Source organism: Equus quagga, unplaced genomic scaffold (genome assembly GCF_021613505.1).
Source record: "Equus quagga isolate Etosha38 unplaced genomic scaffold, UCLA_HA_Equagga_1.0 203_RagTag, whole genome shotgun sequence".
Classification (NCBI taxonomy): Eukaryota; Metazoa; Chordata; class Mammalia; order Perissodactyla; family Equidae; genus Equus; species Equus quagga.
The window spans coordinates 2,903,323-2,922,918 of NW_025798627.1; the positions used below are offsets into that span (position 1 = coordinate 2,903,323).

The 19,596-nt window shown below is 42.2% G+C and overlaps 1 protein-coding gene across 8 annotated transcripts in view; it reads left to right on the top strand.

Annotated features, from left to right (window-relative positions):
- LOC124233492 (serine/threonine-protein phosphatase 6 regulatory ankyrin repeat subunit B) overlaps positions 1-19,596 on the top strand; it is a 291,043-nt gene that overhangs the window by 161,327 nt on the left and 110,120 nt on the right. For all 8 annotated transcript variants that reach the window (XM_046650630.1, XM_046650631.1, XM_046650625.1 and 5 more), the window contains 4 exons: positions 7,525-7,725; positions 8,087-8,174; positions 11,134-11,276; positions 12,301-12,513. In XM_046650630.1, the coding sequence (XP_046506586.1) occupies positions 7,525-7,725; positions 8,087-8,174; positions 11,134-11,276; positions 12,301-12,513 (645 nt within the window). The remainder of the gene's footprint in view (positions 1-7,524; positions 7,726-8,086; positions 8,175-11,133; positions 11,277-12,300; positions 12,514-19,596) is intronic.

Genomic DNA, 19,596 nt, shown 5'->3' on the forward strand with positions numbered 1-19,596 from the left:
GACGTGTGGAATTCCCAGGGAGGAAACAGCCAAACAAATAATTGGACCAAACAGCACTGTCTCCTTATTGACCCCCTTAGGGCTTCACTCATCCTCCTCTTTCTCCAGCTACTCCCACGGCTGTGAAGAAATGAAGATAGTCTCTTACCAAAATATGAGGGAAACATGTTTTGTAATGCTGGCTAACAAAGATGAGCAAGATTCAGGGCTGCCAGGAGGAATTTTCTGAAGTGTTGTGAATTATTTCGGATCGTTCTCCTACTTAGCTTATTCTTGCAGCTTTTGTGTTTTTCTTTCTTGGAAAAGAGTAGCTGTAGGGAAAAGGAATTAAAGGCATACACGCCTGGAGAGTTGAACACACGTTTACTGAAAGCCACTCAGTGGAAGGCACTGTTAAGTGTGCTTTGGGGACCTTGAAGGGGTACGAAGTGTGGCTTCTAGGACGTAGTGTTTAGGACAGACAACCAGGCGCATAGCCCGCTGTGGCCTGTGTCCAAAGGCAGCTGGCCTTCACTCACGCCTTTTCTTCTGTAATGAGCTGAGTGGCACCAGAGGCAAATGGCTGAACTTTTCACTTCCCTGTTCTAGAGGCCGTCTTTTGGTTAGAAAAGTGAAAATGATTGTGTCCTGTCTTTAGGGTACAGAATTGAGGGTGTTGTCTCCATATATGTTTTGTCACTATGAACACTTATTGAGCCCTGACTCTGTGCTGGGCAGTATGCTAAGTGCTTGCTGTGCTTTATTCCATTTTAGCCTCTGAGCCACCCTTTGAGATTGACACTGTTCCTAATCCTAATTTAGGAACCGTGATCTCAGAGAAGGTAAGGAAGGAGTCTGAGCCGCCACAGCCAGCAAGCAGGGGAGAGTGTGACTAGAGAACCTGCTCGCTAACCACTGTGCTCCCCAGCTTCCCTCGAATCACAAGAACACCCTATGGATACTGTTCCAACCGATCAAATGGATCTGTTTTTGGCATCTTTGCAGACAGAAGTCCCAACGGGTATAGAGATGTTTCTCAGAGCTGAGAGAGAGAAGCATTTTATTTGATAGCTTAAACTTTAAAAATGCCTGTTTTACCCTTTTCTCTAAAAAAATTTTTCATTGTTGTGGGCTAAATGCTGGTAGACAGGAGAATTGGAAGAATTATGTGGAAGACTAGAATGTTAATGCTTTCTTTAAACTGTCTTTATGGTTATAAAAAGATGTTTGTGTGTAGAACACAGGGTGTACCTGGGATGGGAAGCAAGTAGCGTTTGATAACCTGCTCGTGAGAAGGCGGACGAGTGTTCTCAGATTCCGTGTGCAGCTCATCATCTGGGGTGCTCGGAAAAGTGCCCGTGCTAGCACCCCGCCCCCGGGGATTCTGATGAAGCCTGTGGCTGGGCCCAGAAATCTGCATTTTAAGAAGGAGCTTCTGATGCCGGTGGTCCACGTAGCACACTGTGAGAGCTGAGGCGGGAGACCGGGCATGCTTTCGTCTCTGCCTTCCCCGTATGTAAATCCAGCGCTTCTTGAATGGTTTCCTTGGAATTCTTTCATATCCCCAAGTCTCCAGGGAGCCCCTTTTGTACTACTAGTTCTTAGAATAATTGTTCTCTAATATTAGTTGAAATAATAAAGGGGGAGTTTAGTTTAATAATGAGTATGTTTAGAGAAAAAAATCCGATTAATTGGACAAATTGGTTGGGCACCAATTTATACAATTCTTATAGAATGTGAAATTGCTATAATCCATACAGAATAAAAGCCTCAAATAATTACAGTAACAGTGTAAATGCCTCCAGGTCTTGAGGGCAGCCTCAGGGACGTCAGCCCACAGTAAATGTCCTGTTGACACTTGCATATTATACTTAGAGAGAGTGCTAATCCTTATAGCAATGTATTTACTCTACCCAAATTTGTTGAATGTATGCTACGTGCAAGGCACCTGCCAGGCTTTGTGGAGAGTGCAGAAAATTCTATAAGACTCAGACCTGGTCTAAAGCAACTTGCAGTTTATAAAATTTGACATTTCTTCTGCCCGCAAGGACTATGGATAGTCATCCACAATTACTTTTCCACGAACAGTATATGAGACTTAAATTCAAGGCACATTGGGAGTAAAAAAACAAACATTAGAGGCGACAGTTTTTAAGACACATGCTTCGTCTTTCTTCTCATCTTTTCCATGCGCCACAGTATGTGTTTCTACTTCTTCTTGCAGAGTCGGAGTGGCCTTTTGTAAAGAGAAAAAGTCATAAGTACAAATACAGTGACTTCAAATGCCATCTCCAGTTCCCTCCTGTGTGACATCCCGTGACAGTTCCTCCCTCCGCCTGTTGCTTCTGTGTGTCCTGTAGGGCAGCCTCCTACGCAGGGTAGGGACAGCAGCACCTGCAGTCCTGAGACCTCGTGGATTCGGCTGATTCCTCCATGCAGGAGAAATGCCGGACTCCTCACATGTGCTTGTTCCTTCAAAAAGAAGCAAAGGCTTTGGGGCCGGCCCAGAGGCGCAGCGGTTAAGTTCGCACGTTCCGCTTGTCTGCAGCCTGGGGTTCACCGGTTCAGATCCCAGGTGCGGACATGGCACCACTTGGCAAAAGCCACGCTGTGGTAGGCATCCCACATATAAAGTGGAGGAAGATGGGCATGGATGTTAGCTCAGGGCCAGTTTTCCTCAGCAAAAAGAGGAGGATTGGTGATAGCTCAGGGCTAAGCTTCCTCAAAAAAAAAAGAAGCAAAGGCTTTGAAGGAGCGCTGCTCCTGGTGTGGCCTGTGTGCTGGCCTGAGCCCGGGAGCTTTTGTCGTACCTGTCATGGTGAGAGAACAGTCAGTAACCCTCAGTAACCTTTTGAGCAATTTGATAGAGTCATTTCATGCCTGCGAAATTTAATCATAGAATAATTGAGTTTATCATTTGTCATTGTTTTTTTCATTTTGTTATTCTACTATTTACTTTTTATTGTATTTACAAAAGCATTGGCTCATGATGGATTTGAAATAATAATTTTTAAAAAACTGGTCCTTCACTGCAGATAGTTTAAGAAGCGTTGTTTTTACATTTTTTTCATTTTTTATTGAGGTAAATTGACATACAACATTATGTTAGTTTCAGGTGTACGACATAATGATTCGATATTTATATATTGCAAAATGATTCCCACACGAAGTCTGGTTAACATCCATCACCATACATGGGTACAGAATGTCTTTTTCTTGTGATGAGAACTTCTAAGATTACTCTCTTAGCAACTTTCAAATATGCAATACAGTATTACTAACTAGCGTCGCTGGGCTGTACATTACACCCTCATGGCTTATTTATTTCCTAACTGGAAGTTTGCACCTTTTGACTCCCTTCACCCATTTTGCATCCCTCCTCCCCCAATTGGAGAAGTTCTGTTTAAGTATCTTTTCTTGATTCAGAGAGTGTTCAGCTTCCCTTCTTTCACATTAGTTTCTTTTTTACCTTATAAATTTTTGTCAGGGCAAACTCCCAGATATTAACTTTTTAGCCGATGTGTGATACAGGAAAAGAGAGACTCCTTTTGATTACAAAAATCATTAATTCCATAAATTAATTGGCTTGGTTTATAAGTCAGCTCTCCCCTCCTCTCCCTTAGCCTGCTGACTCCTCCCACCCAGAGGCACACCTCTGCCCTGGGGTGCAGGGCCCCGTCCTCTCTCCTCTCTCTCTGTCCTCGCCTCTTCCTTCCTGCCGAGCTCTGGCCCTCCCCCTCCCAAATTCCCTATGGAGCCCCCACTGCATAGTAAGGGCTGAACACAGCGGCCTCTGACTCTCTTAACAGGACCTGCCGCCTACCCTCAGAAGACTATTTGGGTTTAAAACCGTATTTTTTCATACTGGTAAATATAACAAAATTTTATTTTAACCAGACTTGGTAATTTGCAGTTTGTGGTAATTCCAACAAGGAGCTAGACCAGGGGGTCTGCAAACTTTTTCCATAAAGAGCCAGATAGTAAATATTCTAGGCTTTGATGGCTACATATGGTCTCTGTCGCAGATATTTACCTCTGCTGTTATAATTCGAAAGCAGCCATAGATAATACGTAAACAAATGAATGAGGCTCTGCCCCAATAAAACTTTACAAAACAGACCAAAATTCAGCTGTGACTAAAATATTTTTAGAAGTATTACCTATTTAAGAATACAGGTCCCCCCCAACTCTAAAAACACTTATTTATCTGTAAACTATAACTGGCAAGTAAATATATATTTTCTTTGCTTAACTTGTTGCTTTGTGTGAAATGCAAATCATCCCTAAATATTCATTTAAAGATGGGGCCTCTCCTAGGTAATATCTCATTCACCTAGTCTGAGTTATTCTAATAGTAATCACATTGTCACCTTTAAAAAACAAATTTCTCATGAATTCATTGGTCTTATCTCCAAACTGTAAAAATTTGTGAAATGTTCCCACAAATTTTCTGTTTTGTTCATTAATCCTGAATTTACATAATATTTATTGCAAAGCAAGAATCTGCATAAGTACAATAAAATAACACACAAGGCAAAGATATGGCAGTGTCAGAATGTATTGTTTGCTGTGAATGTGTGAAAAGGATGCTATCCCATTTTTGTATAGTATTGTTTTGAGACGGTTATCTCCAACTTTTTTGTCCATATATCTGCAAAACTTTCAGCATCCATCTTCAAAATATGCATCTCATTTTATGTGTAAGTTATGTAGTATAGGACCTACTATCATTAGCTAATATTTCAAGGCGCAATTATTTAGGGTGAGGCTTTCCATTTATCATGGTCTTCCATAACCATGTAGATAATAGACTTCTGATGATTTTTCTCTGTTTTGGCCAAGCTCTTGTCAGATCTGATTAAATCTGTCATTATTTTTACCTTGTAATGTAGGTGATAGAAAGCTTTTGCGGGAGTAGAAGTGTCAGCTCTGTGACTTCCACGTTATTTGTACTTGCATTGGTATTATCATCTTTAATCTGTGGGTTCCTTGCATAAATCTTGTCCATTTTAGGATGTTTTTAGTTTAAGGGTACATATTACAATGTGTAACTCGACTTGGCAAGCCCATCTCTGTACATTTCAGCGCACTCAAAGCGAATGAATGGCGAGGGCAAGCCCCAGCCACTCTGCGAGGTGGACTCTGCTCTTCCCTGAGGCAGGGTCCTCTCTGGAGCTGACTGAGGGCACAATGCCAACCCAGAAGTTAAATACCGGCTAAAACACTTTCCTTTTTAGGGAAAATAAATATAAGGGGAGGTTCCAATATTTTCTTCCCGCATCACAGTGGATTATCTATGCATCTACATAAAGCTCACAAAGTTTGAGACCAAAGTTGATAAAAATACTATTTTTTCTTATTTAAATCTTAGCGCTTATATTGTGATTTAACTTTTCTTTTGTTTAGTTTTTGTTCAGCCCACTAGTTTTGAGATAGAGCCTGGCTAATGTTTCTTTCAATCTTCCATAGTTCTAGCTTTGTTTCCCACACAGTAGCTGGGCATTAATAACACATGTACACATTTCACTCTGAAATGGGCCAAGGAATGTTTAGTAATCATTACTTTATTGGCAGTCTTGCTGAGGGTGGGTGGCATATATCTTTTTTTTTCCTCTTTGGTAATCCCAACAAATTGTTTGTTTGGTTGGCCCTATCAATTTCTTGCCCTTTATTTATAGCATCTAAATGGAGTACACCATTTATTTAAACTGTATTCTCTAATTTACAAAGTTAATTTCTTTTTGCTCTCATTCTACTGTCCAAGTTAGCCATTCATCTCAATATGATGCTACTACTGATTCATGGAGCATTCTTTTTATTTCATCATTTATGTCCCTGATAAAAGTGTGAATTTTGTGAGTTCAAATCATCTACTATCTGGGGGCACTTTTCTTTACCTGCATAATAAAGTAGATTGGACAGTCCAGGCCTGTGGGGATGAAGGTGGACAAGGCAGGGTTCTTGGTCCATGAAGGGTGGTAGGAGTGTGGTACTGATGCTTTTCATTGGCTCATTGATGCCACATTGACAAGATGTCCATAAAGGAGCCCCACTAACTGGTCCAGGAACATGTCTAGAAGTAAAGGGAAACAACAGGCAGCCATTCCCTTCTCTTTTTTTTTTTTTGAGGAAGATTAGCCCTGAGCTAACATCTGCCACCAGTCCTCCTCTTTTTGCTAAGGAAGACTGGCCCTGAGTTAACATCCATGCGCATCTTCCTCTACTTCGTATGTGGGACGCTTGCTACAGCATGGCTTGACAAGCAGTGTGTAAGTCCGCATCCGGGATCTGAACCGGCGAACTCCTGGCCGCCGAAGCGGAACATGCGAACTTAACCGCTGCTCCACCAGGCTGGCCCCAGCCATTCCCTTCTTGAGAGAAGCTATATCATTCACTTGACTGAACAGAAGAATGTTCTTATTCCTGACTGTACAACAAAGTCCCCAGGGAGTTTTACAAAAATTCTGAGGCCAGTTAGAATCTCTAGGGTGGGACCAGGCGTCTGCATTTTTTTTTCTTTTTGGTGAGGAAGATTCACCCTGAGCTAACGTCCATTGCCAATCTTCCTTTTTTTTTTTTTTTCGCTCAAGGAAGATTAGCCCTGAGCTAACATCTGTGCCTGTCTTCCTCTACTTTGTGTGCGGAATGCCTCCACAGCATAAGTGATGAATGAAGTAGGCCCGCACCCGGGATCCGAACCCACGAACCCAGGCCACGTATTGGAGCGCGAGGAACTTTGAGGAAGTTTAACCACTCAGCCACGGGGCTAGCCCCAGGCATCTGCATTTTTAAGAGCTCCCCAGGCAATTCCATTGCACAGCCAAGTTGAGAGTTATAGTGTAAGAGGCTGATAAGCTGATTAGGGCAATAAAAGGAAACTAAAAAGTGAGAGACTCTGTAAAGGTGAAGAAACTCAACAGTAGAAAAGAAGTTACCCCATTATAACTTGGAAAAGGCTGGGAAAAGACGGAACAATTTTGTAGCTTCAAGCTGACGTAGTAACAGTCATCCTCTTCCCTTGACTGCTTATTGATCGCACAGTGAGGGTGAAGATGCTGGCTGAGAGAACCAAAGGTTTATAAATTGATCCAAGAATGTCTGAAGGGCTTTGAGGCTTTTGGCTTTGGAAGATGGAGGTTTATCGACAACCACCTCCAACCTTAGATGACCTTTGTGGGCCTTTTGGCTTCTGGGTATTTTACCCTGGTGTGCACACCTGCACATGAGTGCTCTCATCTGGCCTAAGGATATTTTATACCTTATAAAGAAACCTTATACTTAGAAGGTTGACTTGGTTTTGGAGATGTGCCAGGGCTCTTGGCCTAACCGAGAAAGGGAAAGCGAATCTGCTTTAACCTGTGCTACCCTTTTGATCTCTATCGTACGTTACCTTGCTTGTAGAAGAACATACATCTTGTTCTTGAGCCAGCCTCTGAGGGCAGGGAGCCTTCCGTTTCCGTAGTTCCAGGGGCTGGTCAAGCATCTTCCAGTAAGTGTTGATTGAGCATTTCTCAGTGACCCCTGCAACCTCTGCTTTTGCTGTAGGAAGCAGTGCAAGTGTTGATTAAGCACTCGGCTGATGTCAATGCGAGGGACAAGAACTGGCAGACCCCCCTGCACGTGGCAGCAGCCAATAAGGCCGTCAAGTGTGCGGAAGTGATCATTCCCTTGCTGAGCAGCGTCAACGTCTCCGACCGAGGGGGACGCACGGCCTTGCACCACGCCGCTCTGAATGGCCACGTGGAGGTGGGTGTCCTCGTCACTGGGAACAAGAATCCTTGCTGCAGACCCTCTTGGCCCCAAGTGGAGCCTTGCTGAGACTTTTAGAGAATATGATGATAATATTTGTACAGCAACCCTTAGGCAATCACACTTATTTTTAAATTTAGAGCCACAGTGAATTGAAAAAGGAGCCATCACTTCAGTCTTTTCCTCTGACACACATGTCACAGAGATGGCTGTGACGTCGTCTTCCTCATCTATTTGAACCCAGATCTCTGACTTGCCTTTAGATTTGACGTTCATTTGGCTCAGATCACCTGCAGGTGGTAAGCAGCCCTCACCATTACAGAGTGTACACTTGGTTCCATTGTTGGTTATCTTTCAGATGGTCAATTTACTCTTGGCCAAAGGGGCAAACATCAATGCATTCGACAAGAAGGACCGGCGTGCTCTGCACTGGGCAGCGTATATGGGTAAGGATTCCATGAATGGAAAGCAAAGTACGGATAAACTTAACTGAAGAGGCCGTGGATCTCTCCTTGACCATGTGGGTTTTCTCTTGGGCGAGTCTAACTTCTTTTCAACCTTGGGTTTCATTTGAATTAAGATTTGGTCCATTTTACTGGCATGCATGGAGCACTCTAGTTGGGCGATTGCCTTGTCAGAGATTTATTAATCCTACAAAGAGAAGGAGGGATGAATCATGACCTGCATCTTGTTGAATGTGTTTCAGTCTGGATTGGAAAGCTGCACAAATTGTGCTTATTTTAACTTGTTATGGGGGCAAAAAAAGTTGTTTACAAAGAAAGAGGATTGGCTAGCCAGGCAAGGACATGAATCCCATTTGTCTTCTTATTTATAAATATTTTTGAAAGAAACAAAAAGGAAGGAAGAAAGGACAACCCCTTGACTGTTATGTAGTTATGATGTAGGTTGAGGAGACCAGAGTCACTGTGGATGCTGTGCTGTTTCACTGCCAATAAACTGGGACTTGCAGTCCTTGAGTTGCCAACTCGGGTCCAGGAGATGAAAGAAGACGTCACATTTCTACGTTTTTCTCTTTTAACTTTTATTGGCACAAATACCATGGCCAAATGATAGACCTCACAGAGTTTATTCTCAGTGTAGACTTGTGGGAAGTGAAGAGCTAAGATCCTTCCTTTGTGTTTCTAATTGGAGAACATCCTGCAGCTAGAAAAGTAGACAGGATTCTATCAGCACCGAGTTATAAACAACCTGAATGCCCATCCACAGGAGATTGTGTTGGTAAATTATGGAAGATCTACACAATGGGACACTGTGCAGTAATTCCAGTGATGATGTCATTAGTATTTATGAACATAGAAAGATTCTGTGATACGTTAAATGAAAACAGAGCATAACACCATATGAATAAGATAATCCTCATTTTTGTTGAAAAAATCTATATAATAAAAGCAATCTCGGATATATTATACACTGAGATGCTGACTAATTATCTCTGGGGATTGGGGGTTGGGGATGGTTTGGGTTTCCTTTTAACACCTTTTTGCCTTTTCTGAATCCTTTTTAGCAAGCACTCATGCCTTTTATCATCATAAAAAAACAATAGCAATTGTAGGGAGGAAAAAGAGAGTGGGCTGGGGCAGGGATGAAATAAATGATGTGGCTAGAGATGGGTATGAATAATTCTCTTGGTTTAAACAACCAGAATCCTAAGATTTTTGCAAGCATTATCATTTTTTAAGGGGACGTGACTTTTGAGTTGACTGAGGCAGAATGGATGGCTGCCTGGTACCTGTAGGACTGGAGCCAGCGAACGTTTGCCAGATCCGTGTTTAGGCAGAGCACACACTACGCTGGTGTGAGACGGGACTCAGAGAGCCTGGGGTTCCAAGTTTGTTCTTTGCTGATGTACAGTTAAAACATTTGTGTAGACTTGCTTTAAAGAAGTAAAGTCATTATTTTGTGTGTCATCAGGATACAAATAGGAACAAATATATAGATAACCATCTTTAGGAAATAAAGGACAAAATGGGGAGAAAAGATAGCACCACTTAAGTTTAAGATAGCACCACTCAGAATTGAAAATAATTTTTTCTATATATAAATCTTGGGGGAAAAGAGTCAAATTTTAATTAAAGAAAGCCAAGCCCAAACTCTGTCTCTGTCTCTGTCTCACACACACCGACACACATTCATCCCTCTCTCTCTCGCTTGCATACGCACACACCCCTCTCTCACACACACATTCTCTCCCACACACACACCCCTCTCTCTCTGACACCCATCTCTCTCTTTCTCCCACACACACCTCACTCTCTCCCCCGCCCCACACATCTCTCCCACACACACACATCTCTCTTTCACACACATCTCTGTCACTCACACACTCTCCCCACCACACACACATCTCTCTCTCTCACAAACACACACACACCTTTCTCTCTCCCATACACACACTACACACAGTGCGCACACGCATTTTATACTGGAGTCAGTACTTATCTTCTACCCTTCAATTATGAACTGTGTTTATTTAGAGGTATGACCTGAAGCATCGAACAATCTTCAGTCACAAAATAAAGGTCAAATACGTTTTTCAGACTATGTTTAGTGAGATAGGGAACAAAGGAAAATATGCCAACAGGACTTGAAACTAGAAGGGTTTTCTGTTTAGCTGGTAATTCACAAGAATGCTTTTAAGTTGAAATGGTCATTTTTTTTTAAAGATTTTATTTTTTCCTTTTTCTCCCCAAAGCCCCCTGGTACATAGTTGTATATTCTTAGTTGTGGGTCCTTCTAGTTGTGGCATGTGGGGCGCCGCCTCAGCATGGCCTGATGAGCGGTGCCATGTCCACGCCCAGAATTCAAGCTGGCGAAACCCTGGGTCACCACAGCGGAGCAGGCAAACTTAACCACTCGGCCACGGGGCCGACCCCTGAAATTGTCATTTTTGTGCATTAAAAAATGGTCAAACAGCAGCAATTTCATTCGGTTTAACGATAATCTGGAGTCATTCTGATTAATTGATCTTTCTCCTTTCATTAGTTTTCCAAACAAATTGTCATGGTTAGACTTTTCAGTGAGGAATGGCAACTGATTTCAAAAGCATTGCTTCCATTTTAACATATTTTTGGGGGGCTGTGGTACTAGCATGTCAGCACAGACCTTGTTAGTATTCACTTGTGAACAGTGTCACTTCCGCCACATGGCCTTGAAGAGAAGGCCTCCATATGAATCATCTTTTTTTCCCCACAGAATTGACATAAAGTCTGACACATAGTGGGGCTCCCTAAATATTTGTTGAATGTTTACCATGAACCAGCTTTTTATAAACAGCTCAGCAAAATGCTGGTGGCAGTAAAAGCTAACAGTGATAATTTAGGTGGAATGAATCGTCAAATTGTCCTATAAAGGTTAACGATGTTTTCTGCTGCTTTGTTTGTAAAGGCCACCTGGACGTGGTGGCATTGCTCATTACCCATGGCGCAGAAGTGACGTGTAAAGATAAGAAGGGTTACACCCCACTGCACGCTGCAGCTTCCAACGGGCAGATCAACGTGGTCAAGCATCTCCTGAATCTGGGGGTGGAGGTGAGCCGGGGATAATGCATCACCCCATGGTGTGACTGTGGGTTTTCTGTTATTCTGAAATGAAATCCTGTTTGCATTTTTAACTCAAGAGGAAAAAATCCCTCATTTCCTAGCATCCTGTCTTTTTGGGTTTACGTGGGCAACTGATGAAGGGCAATGGGGGCATATATTTAAGTAGTGGAAAACCAGAAACAGACTAACCTTCTATATCAGCATAGAGAAATATTTAAACATATATATTATACATAATACATATTAACCAGTCATTTTTAGAAGACTGGCTAGAGTTCTTCATCCCATCTCTGGAATCTAGCCTTCTAAATTGTGGCTTACAAGCAGAAATGAATGAATGGCCGCGACAAACAGCAGAAGTGTCCAGTGCTGAGCTGGAGGAATCAGCCTGACCCCGCTCTCCTTCAGTTGGCAGACCAGGGGCAGTGGTGAGGCTCTGGACCATCTGTGTCCCTGGACGAGAGGAAAAACCAAGTTGCCATCCTGAGACCATGGTGGTGAAACCCAGCAGCCGGGACAGGCCTGGGAAAGCAAGAGAGAGCCATGTGCTGATGCCCAGGACGGCTTCTTGGCTCTGCTCCTGGAAAGTGGCCTTGTGAGGTGTCCAACCACAGAGAGAAGCCCAGAGCGGCTTCTGAGCCCAACTTCTGAGTCTGGGCTCCACAGAACCTCCCTCGGGGCTCTTTTCTCACTCCCCTGATTCAGATCGCCTCTGGCATTTTAGGCAGCCTGGCCTTTTACTTTTTCCCCTTTCCTAGCCGAAAATGCCTCTCCACGACTGGAGACCCTCACTCTTCCTCCCGGTTCACTTTTTGTCACATTCACTTTTTGCTGATCTTTACCTCTGGGCGACAAGCATTCCCAGGTGACCGCTGGGGCAAGAGTAAGCTCTGAGTAATTACGTTGGCAGATAGATGTTTCCTTTTTCTGGCTCAGCCATTAGGCTTTTTGTGAAAAGTGAGGTAAATTGGCTTCAGTGATTTTAATGGCCCTATGTTGGACTTACTTACAGATCGATGAAATCAATGTGTATGGAAACACGGCGCTTCACCTGGCCTGCTACAATGGGCAGGATGCCGTGGTCAACGAGCTGACCGACTACGGTGCTAACGTGAACCAGCCCAACAACAGCGGGTTCACCCCTTTGCATTTTGCTGCTGCGTCCACACACGGTGCTTTGTGTCTTGAACTGCTAGTGAACAACGGGGCAGATGTTAACATCCAGGTATGACACTCTTTGTCTCTCTCAATGTTCAGTCCCTTTGCGTTGAGCCTCTGTTTGAGCACAATCGACTGCTGTAAATTAGGTCATGTTTTAGTGAATTGTACTTCTGTGAACCTTGACTCCCGCAGCCTTATCTTGTATTGGGATGCTCTAGAAACTTAGCTGTGTTGTTTCTGCAGGAGTGGAGGGACCAGCTGGAAGGAACTGAAGTTCTAGCCACATGTCCTAGGTAGCTCAGTGGATGTTCCAGAGCAAATACTAGGTCTCAGGAATGTTGACTTGGCCGAGATTCTAATACTGAAGTGGATGTGGAGCTGATAGGGCAGAGCTGCTAAGCATCAAAAGGAACACCTAGTCTAATGATCTCAGATCTGTTCCCAATCCTAGTGTGGCCCTCCATGGAGTTTCTCAGATGCCTTCAATGATGTAACATTAACCAGTCCTAATGGTGATTCCTTTATTTAGAAAACTTACTGAGAACTACCTAGTGCCCCTGTGTGGTACTGGGGGAGTGCTCCAAGGTGAGATGTGATCTCCGCCCTCAAGGAATTTACAATATGGTAAGGAGATAGTGCACTCAGATAATCATGAGGCAAGAGAGAATGGGATGAGTGACATGAGAGAGTAATGAAGCATTGCAAACTATAACAAGCAAGTGTTGACTTGCTTCTTGCTTGGGCATCAAAAATGGAGATTGCTCTTGAGCCCAGACTCCGAAGATTGGTATCAGACAAGATGAGGAGGGACCAGAAGGAATTTGAGAGAAGGCATTCCAGATAGAGAGAACAGTGTGAACAGAGGGGTTGGGAGTTCTGGATAGGAAAAGCTCTGGGTAAACTTTAGGTAACTAGTCAGCTCACGTAGCAGATAACCAAGAGGAACGTACGCAGCAGCCTCCATGGTCTGAGTCATGTCACTTGAATGCATTTAGATTGCAACGGAATATCCTAACCTGCACCATGTGCCCTTACTCATCCTCAGCTTCCCTTCTCCCAACACACGGGAATCCTGAAGCAGGGTCCTGTGTATTCCATCTCTACTTTGAAAAATTATTATCTCCAAGATTCAATTTCAAGAATATTGGATCAATCTATTTTAATGACTTTCTCTATTCAGTATTAAAATCTGTTAATATTTTTTCTTGTAATTTCTAATAGTGTGGAAATATGGGACAGATTTTCAGAATAGCAATTTATTGTGATCGAATGGAGTATAAATTGTAGAAAAGAAAGGAGCCAGAAACAAGATGAGCTGTGACCTGACCAAGGGACAGTACCTATCTACTGGCTGAGGAGTTTGGGCTTCTAGAGGCTGTGGGGGCCACTAATCATTACAGAGGTTGGGAGACCAGAGCTGAGCATTAGAAACAGTAATCTGGCCACAGAACACCAGAGATGGAAAGCATAAAGGAAAAAAATTGTTTATATGATTACATAAAAGTTTAAAACTTTTGTATGGCAAATCAAAATAACAAAAAAGCAAAAAAGCAAAAGCTCTAACATAAACAAAACTGAAAAGATGAACAACTCTGGGAAAAATTTCTGCAATATACACGGTAAGCAAAGGATTAATATGTTTACTATGTAAAGAGCTCATGGAAATCAGTAAGAAAGAGTCTAATAACCTACTAAAAAGTATGGACAGAGATGACATGAGAAAGAATGAGATATCCATTAAACCTATGAAAAATATTCAGATTCACTAGTAATTAGAAAAATGCAAACTTGTACATTCATAATACAAATACATTGATATTTGCCTTTAAGATTGGCAAGTATCAAAAAGGCTAATAATACCTACTGTTGTCAATGAAAAAAATTAAAATGCAATAAGTAAATATGATCCAATTTTTTAATTTTAAAAAGTTATGTGTCTGTGTGTCTGCATAGAAAGAGAAAAATATCTGGAATAAACACTGATATGCTAGCAACACTTTGCTCCAGAGAGGAAAAATTGTGATTTGGGTTTTCAGTTTCTTTTGTATATGTTTGTTTTAATCTTCTGATTGTGATGCAATGAGTATGTGTTGTTTTTATATCTGTAAGAAAAAACCCTATGAAAATAGGGTTTTCCTTTTTCTGAAAATAAAATTCCAGCAGAGTGGGCCTAGAGAGAGGATGAGTAGGGGAGAACTGGAAGTCAGTACAACTGGTCTGGCTAAGAGTGATGAGGACAGGGGAGAAGGACAGCCAGCAGAAGGGAGGGGCTGTGCAGAGAGAAAACCAGCAGCATTTGGTTGGACAAGAGACTGGAGAGTTGAAGACGAGTGTAGGAATGGAAATCTGGTTAAGGAGGTGTAGTGCAGCCTAGTGGTTAAGTGTTTGGTTCTGGGGCTAGCCTGCCTCGATTCCAGTCCTAGCCTTGACTTTCAGTAGTTATTTAATTGTAAACAGCCTCTCCGTGTGTCTCAGTTTGCTTATCTGTAAAATTAGGGAAACAGCAGTATCTTCTTCTTGGACCTGTTGTGAGGATTCAATGTAATATCTCACATAAGTTACTTAGAGCAGTGCCCGCCACGTGGTAAGTGCTCAATAAATGATTACTGTTTTTAGGAGGGATGTTGTGAGAAAGAGTAGGCTTAGGAGCTAAGACTGATGAGTTTAGTCTTTGAGAAGCTGATTTTGAACCTTTGGTATAGCCACTCTGAGAAAACCAATAGTGGAAAATATGATACTCTAGCGGGGAGAGCAGCAGTGAATAGGAGAAATAATCTCGGCTGCCACATTCACAAAACTGGGAGAAAAGGATGAGCTCATCTGAGGAGAGAAGACGTTATAGCAGGAGGAGAGGAGGGAGGGAAGAATCCAGTGACCCTTCATTCTTGGGATCAGGAGGAGGAGGAAGAGCCAGAGAATGGAATGAGAAAAGAAGAGTCAGAGAAGATAGGAAGGAGACAGAGGGCAGTGTGGTGTCTTCATGAAGGTGGAAAGCAGGCAGAAATGAAAAAGTAGGATGGATGAAGAGAATTTCAATGTTTAGGTCTTGTAAGGGGAGCCATGCAAGCTCCCATGTGGAGGTAAGATGAAGGTCTTCGCTGGCATCGAAGAGACTAAGGTAGGGAAAGAGTCATCGTGTGGGCTTGAAGTCACAGATGACGGTGGTGAGAGGACGGTGGTGGTGGTGGTGGTGGGACAATTAATATCGCCAAGACTTGTAACACTTGTCTTGACATCTGGTGTCTGAGGGACATCCTGTGAATCCTCCAAATGAAGGAAAATTATTGAAGTTAAATAAAGTGGCGCTCTTCACCAGCCTCCACTTAATTAATTCACAGGGTTGTCTGATGCTCTCCATTACCTCTGAGAAATGTGCCCATTGATGCTGTCCATGTCCCTGATACTGGAGCTAGAAGGCCACTTTCTGGCACACCTGCTTGCTTCTCCCAGGAACTGACTAGTGGGCAGCCTTCTCTTCTCCCCCACAAATTAGACATGGAAAGCATAGTTACTTATTTCAATATTTCATGTTTTTCTGTGGACTGCTAATCATCAGTAGACTATAAGAAACACCATTTTAAAAACCTGAGACTTGGATTTATATATCATTTAATCTGTGTAAATGGGATTTTGAAGCAAATCTAGCCTTCTCCCTCAGTCTCCCTTCATATACTCTGTCAATATCCCCCGATTTCTTTTCTTGAACCCTTCTTACTTACTCCAGATGCACTCTGGATGCACGGATAGTCAAACATTTCCGGAGAGCCATTCTGTCTGACTCTGGAGGTAGCTTTCTAATTGAAGTTGTTATCTCTCCATGCCACATTGCTTTTGAAAGTGTTTGTAGATTGCAAGACAATTTGTACTTGTTTAGATTTTCCAAAGTTTGAGGGAAATAGCGTATTGAAATGTAGCCAATACACACATGTCCACTTTGTTTTCCCCTAACCTCACAAAGCACTAAAATTGATGTCTTCATGAGCAATTAGAAGATGGCGGAGAGACGTAGAAGGATATGTGTCCTGCTTGCATGTTACAATCTCTCATTTTGCTTGAATTGACCATGGCCCTGTCGTTGACTTTGTAATAGTAGTTTAATTGTTCAAGTGATAAAATTGATAGAAGTTTAGTTGATAAAATAATAAAGACACAATACTTCATAAAATAATCCATTGAATGTTCACTTGTATTTTGCAAATGGGAAGAGCATGAGAAAAGCAAAATGATTTTTCCTCTCCATTACAGACCACATTGTAATTTCCATAGCGTCTCAAGGCTCTTTTTGGAGGCATTCAAAGTAAGTGTTAAAGAAGGCACTAAACACACAAGCAAGCTGGATATGACTTAGAAAGATGGATTCAGAAATTACCATTGCCAGGTTTCCTACCTCCTCATCACTAACATTCAGCCTGCCTGTGGTCTCAATTCTTTTCTGTCCATGGGCCCTGAGATAATTTAGCCCTAAGACACTGGAGCTGAAGCCCATCCCATGTCTACTGAAGTAGACCAGCTCCCTTCTTTATAGGTACCAAGACCACATTATAGAATGGGATGCACTGCAGAGGTTGAAGGTGAAAACTGGAATAGGCAGGAATAAGCAGTGACAGGGTCGTGGCACTTGGAACTTTAGAAAGGAGGTGAGGAAAGGAGAGGACGGAATGAGACAAACTTGTACCATCTCCGGCCTTTAGAACCATTAAAAACATGTATAAAAGTATATTGGCTTTTTTCAAACGAGGGTTTTAGATTGTACTTCCATTGAACTGGGAAGCCCTTATTGGGTTTTTTACCATATCTTCCCCCTCTACAGGGTATCAGGCGGGCCCTAGTGTGTCCTATAGAGGCTTCATTGCTCCCCAGTAGGGACCCTTAGCTGCATGACTCCAGGAGGCACCGTGCCACAGAGAACACGATGCCGCCAAGTTCCTGTACGTTTAGGGAAGGTTTGTGGGATTGTGGAGGCTGAGGAAAGAAGGCATTAGGGGGAGAAGAAAAGAATGAATGGATTTCTGAGGAGAATGGTGGTCAAGAAAAGGGAAAAACTCCAATTAGTTCAAGGATTAACCTTCCTTGGATGATGTTGAATTCTGCCCTGAACGAGTACTAATATTTGTCATACAATATTCTCAGTCCTCATTAGTTTTCCTTCATGATTTATGGCTGAACGATGCCTAAATCTATAGAAGAGCTTCTTGCTTAATTAAACAAATTCTCAAAATAACAAAATTTTCCAAGCCCTAAATTTGATGGGAAAATGCATCTAGAAATTGAAAAGAGCCTAGAAATTTTTTTTTAAATTATAAAAGCAAAGCTTCGAATAAATGGGAGAATTGGACATAGTCTCTCCTTTGAGACTGCAAGGAATGTTTTTTCTTTGATAAAACTTCTTTGTCTGAAGTTCTAGAAACATCAGCAGCAGCAACGAGTCCCCCTGCATGAAACGTTTCTCAGGCAGATAATGAAACTCGCTAGGGTCCCTCATCTCAACCTGAATATTCTGAGTTCTAACTTGTAAAGGCTGAATAAGAAGTATTATCCTATGACCTTCATTGGTTTTCAATGGCTTTTTGAAATAATGAGTTATTTTTATATCCATACCATATAAATAAAGCTGCCCCCAAATGGCTGCCATGATACTCTTAATGCTTCCTGTCCCCACCTCCCCCACCTCCCGCCACCCACATCCCTGTGAGAGAAAAAAGAATCAGTTAAAGCTGGGCTTCAGTGGAGGATGAGCCCAGGCAAGGATCTGCAAGGATAGATCTGAAGCAAATATCACCACTGACCGGAGAGCCATCCTTTGCATTTTGCCTAAATTTGGTCATCTCCATTTGTTTGTCCCTTACCAAATGCACAGGCACTTCAAGGGAGGAAAGGGTGTGGTATTTGCTATCCCTGAAATGCAACCAGCTCTGTAAACTGCACACCGTAGAAACTGGTTACTTCTGCTTTGGCTCTCTGGCTGCAATTCAGGGCGTGACCACCAGGTTGGTGGTTGATTCCTTGGTAAAGCCTTTAAACTCTTTTCTAGGTGTGGAAAAGTGCTTAGCTAAATATTTATAAAGATATTGTCTAAAGAATGAAATATTTATGGCTTTATATATATTTAACAATGCTAATTAGTTATGTTTTCATATTAAATTTAAGAGAAAATATTGGAGCAAAATTTAAAGAGATAGCACCACCTAGGGACAAGTTAATGTCAACTCTGCATTTCTATTTTCTCTCTCCTTAACAGTCTTGGACTGTCATCACTTTTTTTATTGGAGGAGGTATGTTTTGAATCCTTATTCCTAAGTAGTTTCCAGGCTTTTCAGTCCTTTGACATGTCTACAGTCCTGACAGCCGAGACCCGGGCTCTGGAATCGGATAGCTTTGAGGAGCCCTTCTCCACTGTGTGTCTCATGGTCAGTGACGCCATGGAATCCTCACTCTTGATTGCTGCTCCTTTTCCTCCAAAATTATCATTTCAGTAAAGCCTCAAGCTTGCTTCCATCTTCCTGTCTCAGTCTTTTCTGATTCAAGTTATAAACATCTAAGATGGGGAAAAGATCCTATTCTTTCTCTTTTTTCCCCCATTTACCTGAGACCCTTTCATGATAAAGATTGTTTTTTCAATCGAGATGCAGGTACTGCTCTGATTAACTCTCCTCTTGGCACAGATAGTGCATAAATCCTTTCTTCCTTTCTAAGGAATAGACTTACAGGATATAATAAAAATTCTTCTGTTAGAAGCTTGTGGTTTTAGAAGCTATTCCAGCCCACTGTCTAAAGCAGGGGCTCCTAAACTTGAGTGTGTTGTTCAAATTAGAAGTGGGGATCCCTTTACCCCAATTCTGTTTGGGTAGGCCTGGGTTAGGGCACACAGTTCACAGTTTTAACAAGAACCCCAGGTGATTCAGATGCAGGTAGTCCTTGTTGACACTGAGAAATACTTAGTATTTAAATAGGTATTTGTTTTCCACTGTGGAGTTTTTAAAACAAAAAGTTGTTTTAAAGTACAAGTATAGGGATTTCATCACAAAAATGAACTTGCATTTTTGAAATCTTATATTTAACCTCAGGCTTAGGAAAATGTTTTTCCTGAGAATTAGAAAAATAACAGTTACATAGATTTCTTCTTCTTCCTCTCCCCTTCCCCTCCCCC